This window comes from Sinocyclocheilus grahami, unplaced genomic scaffold (genome assembly GCF_001515645.1).
Source record: "Sinocyclocheilus grahami isolate Dianchi unplaced genomic scaffold, SAMN03320097.WGS_v1.1 scaffold59.1, whole genome shotgun sequence".
NCBI classification, from domain to species: Eukaryota; Metazoa; Chordata; class Actinopteri; order Cypriniformes; family Cyprinidae; genus Sinocyclocheilus; species Sinocyclocheilus grahami.
Window position 1 is genome coordinate 1,018,853 of NW_015505238.1, and position 1,327 is coordinate 1,020,179.

Consider the following 1,327-nt stretch of genomic DNA (forward strand, 5'->3'; position numbering starts at 1 on the left):
TATTAATGTCTGTAGTTTAAATTTTAGTGCATCAAATTAAAACAAGTTTCAGTTCATCTTTATTTCAAGTAACAAATGTATGGTTTTAGTTCACGGTATCAACACTGATATTGCGCAACTGCACAATAGGATAATGTGCATAAGAAAATTAACGCCATCTAGCGTTGAAGACAGCTTGTAAGTCTTTCAATTAATGCATGATTGACAACCACTAATAGCACAACTGAAAAAAAAATAAAAAAAAATACTAATTTGTTGGAGCAAACAATCAGCACTTAAATGAAGTTGTTTCAAGACATCTTACTTGGAAAGTGGTGAGGGGCAATCAAATTGGATGACAGACCAAATTAAATAATCACTTTATTTAATCTCTTTACAATAGTTTTACATTTAAAAGAAAATACACACTTAACACCAGCTGCTATAATTATAGCATCCGCACATGTTAGATCCCCACTTTGTTACACAGATAGTCCATTAGATTCTGCAACAAAAGTCACGTCTTGTTACACTCCATTTCAGTGTCTCTTTAGGCAACCACATGAAATTATGCAGGTTTTAAACTGCTCACCTTGATTTTTTGCATCTGGTGTACAGCGGCATCATCCAACAACTCAACATTGATGTCATCTTTATTGTCTTCAGAAAGGAACAGGGTCTTCAAAAGGTGGAAAAACCATTTAATGTATACGGAGAAAAAAAAACAAAAAAGCATATACACAAACCAACAAAAGAATAAACGCACTCACTTCTCCATGGGAAGTTACTATTGTGGCTGTCGCCATCATTTCATCACCAACGGAGCGACTCGTTTGTCTGAATATAAAAAATAAAATAAAAAACACCCACACGGCTTTTTAGTGAAGACCCACACCACAAGAAACACACTGGTAAAACAACAAGTTAGGAAACATTACCTGAATTTACCCAACCCCAAAGCCTGATCACCCATTTTGACAACCCGTCCTTGGGCTCTTTTTGCACTGACAGTTGTGGCACACCTGTCAGAGAGAGGAGCTATGAACTTTAGGAAAAAGCCTAACATTGAACAAAAAGCAATTTAACCCTCTGTTATTCGCCACTTAAGCAATCACAATCATCCGCAGTCAGAACAGACTAAAGAAAAGAAAAATTTACTACATTGTGTTTTAATTTCTATTCTTTAACTTTTTATTTTGAGGGGATTTTGTAGGACTGCAAAATATCTATAAAGTACGGACAATTTCTTTAAAAGAAAAGCCACAAACATTAGAAAGTCACTTACAATTAATATGCTTAAGTTATTTAAAAAAAAAAAAAAAAAAAGGAACTTAAAACCAAATGAATG

At 34.1% G+C, this 1,327-nt stretch overlaps 1 protein-coding gene across 1 annotated transcript in view; it reads right to left on the bottom strand.

Annotated features, from left to right (window-relative positions):
- Positions 1 to 383: 383 nt before the first annotated feature.
- The window catches only part of LOC107584382 (borealin-2-like), a 2,598-nt gene continuing 1,654 nt past the window's right edge, over positions 384 to 1,327 (bottom strand). The window contains exons 7-10 of the mRNA XM_016270971.1: positions 918 to 1,001; positions 750 to 816; positions 572 to 658; positions 384 to 484 (exon numbers count right to left, since the gene is read on the bottom strand). Coding sequence (XP_016126457.1) covers positions 446 to 484; positions 572 to 658; positions 750 to 816; positions 918 to 1,001 — 277 coding nt within the window. The 3' untranslated portion in view covers positions 384 to 445. The remainder of the gene's footprint in view (positions 485 to 571; positions 659 to 749; positions 817 to 917; positions 1,002 to 1,327) is intronic.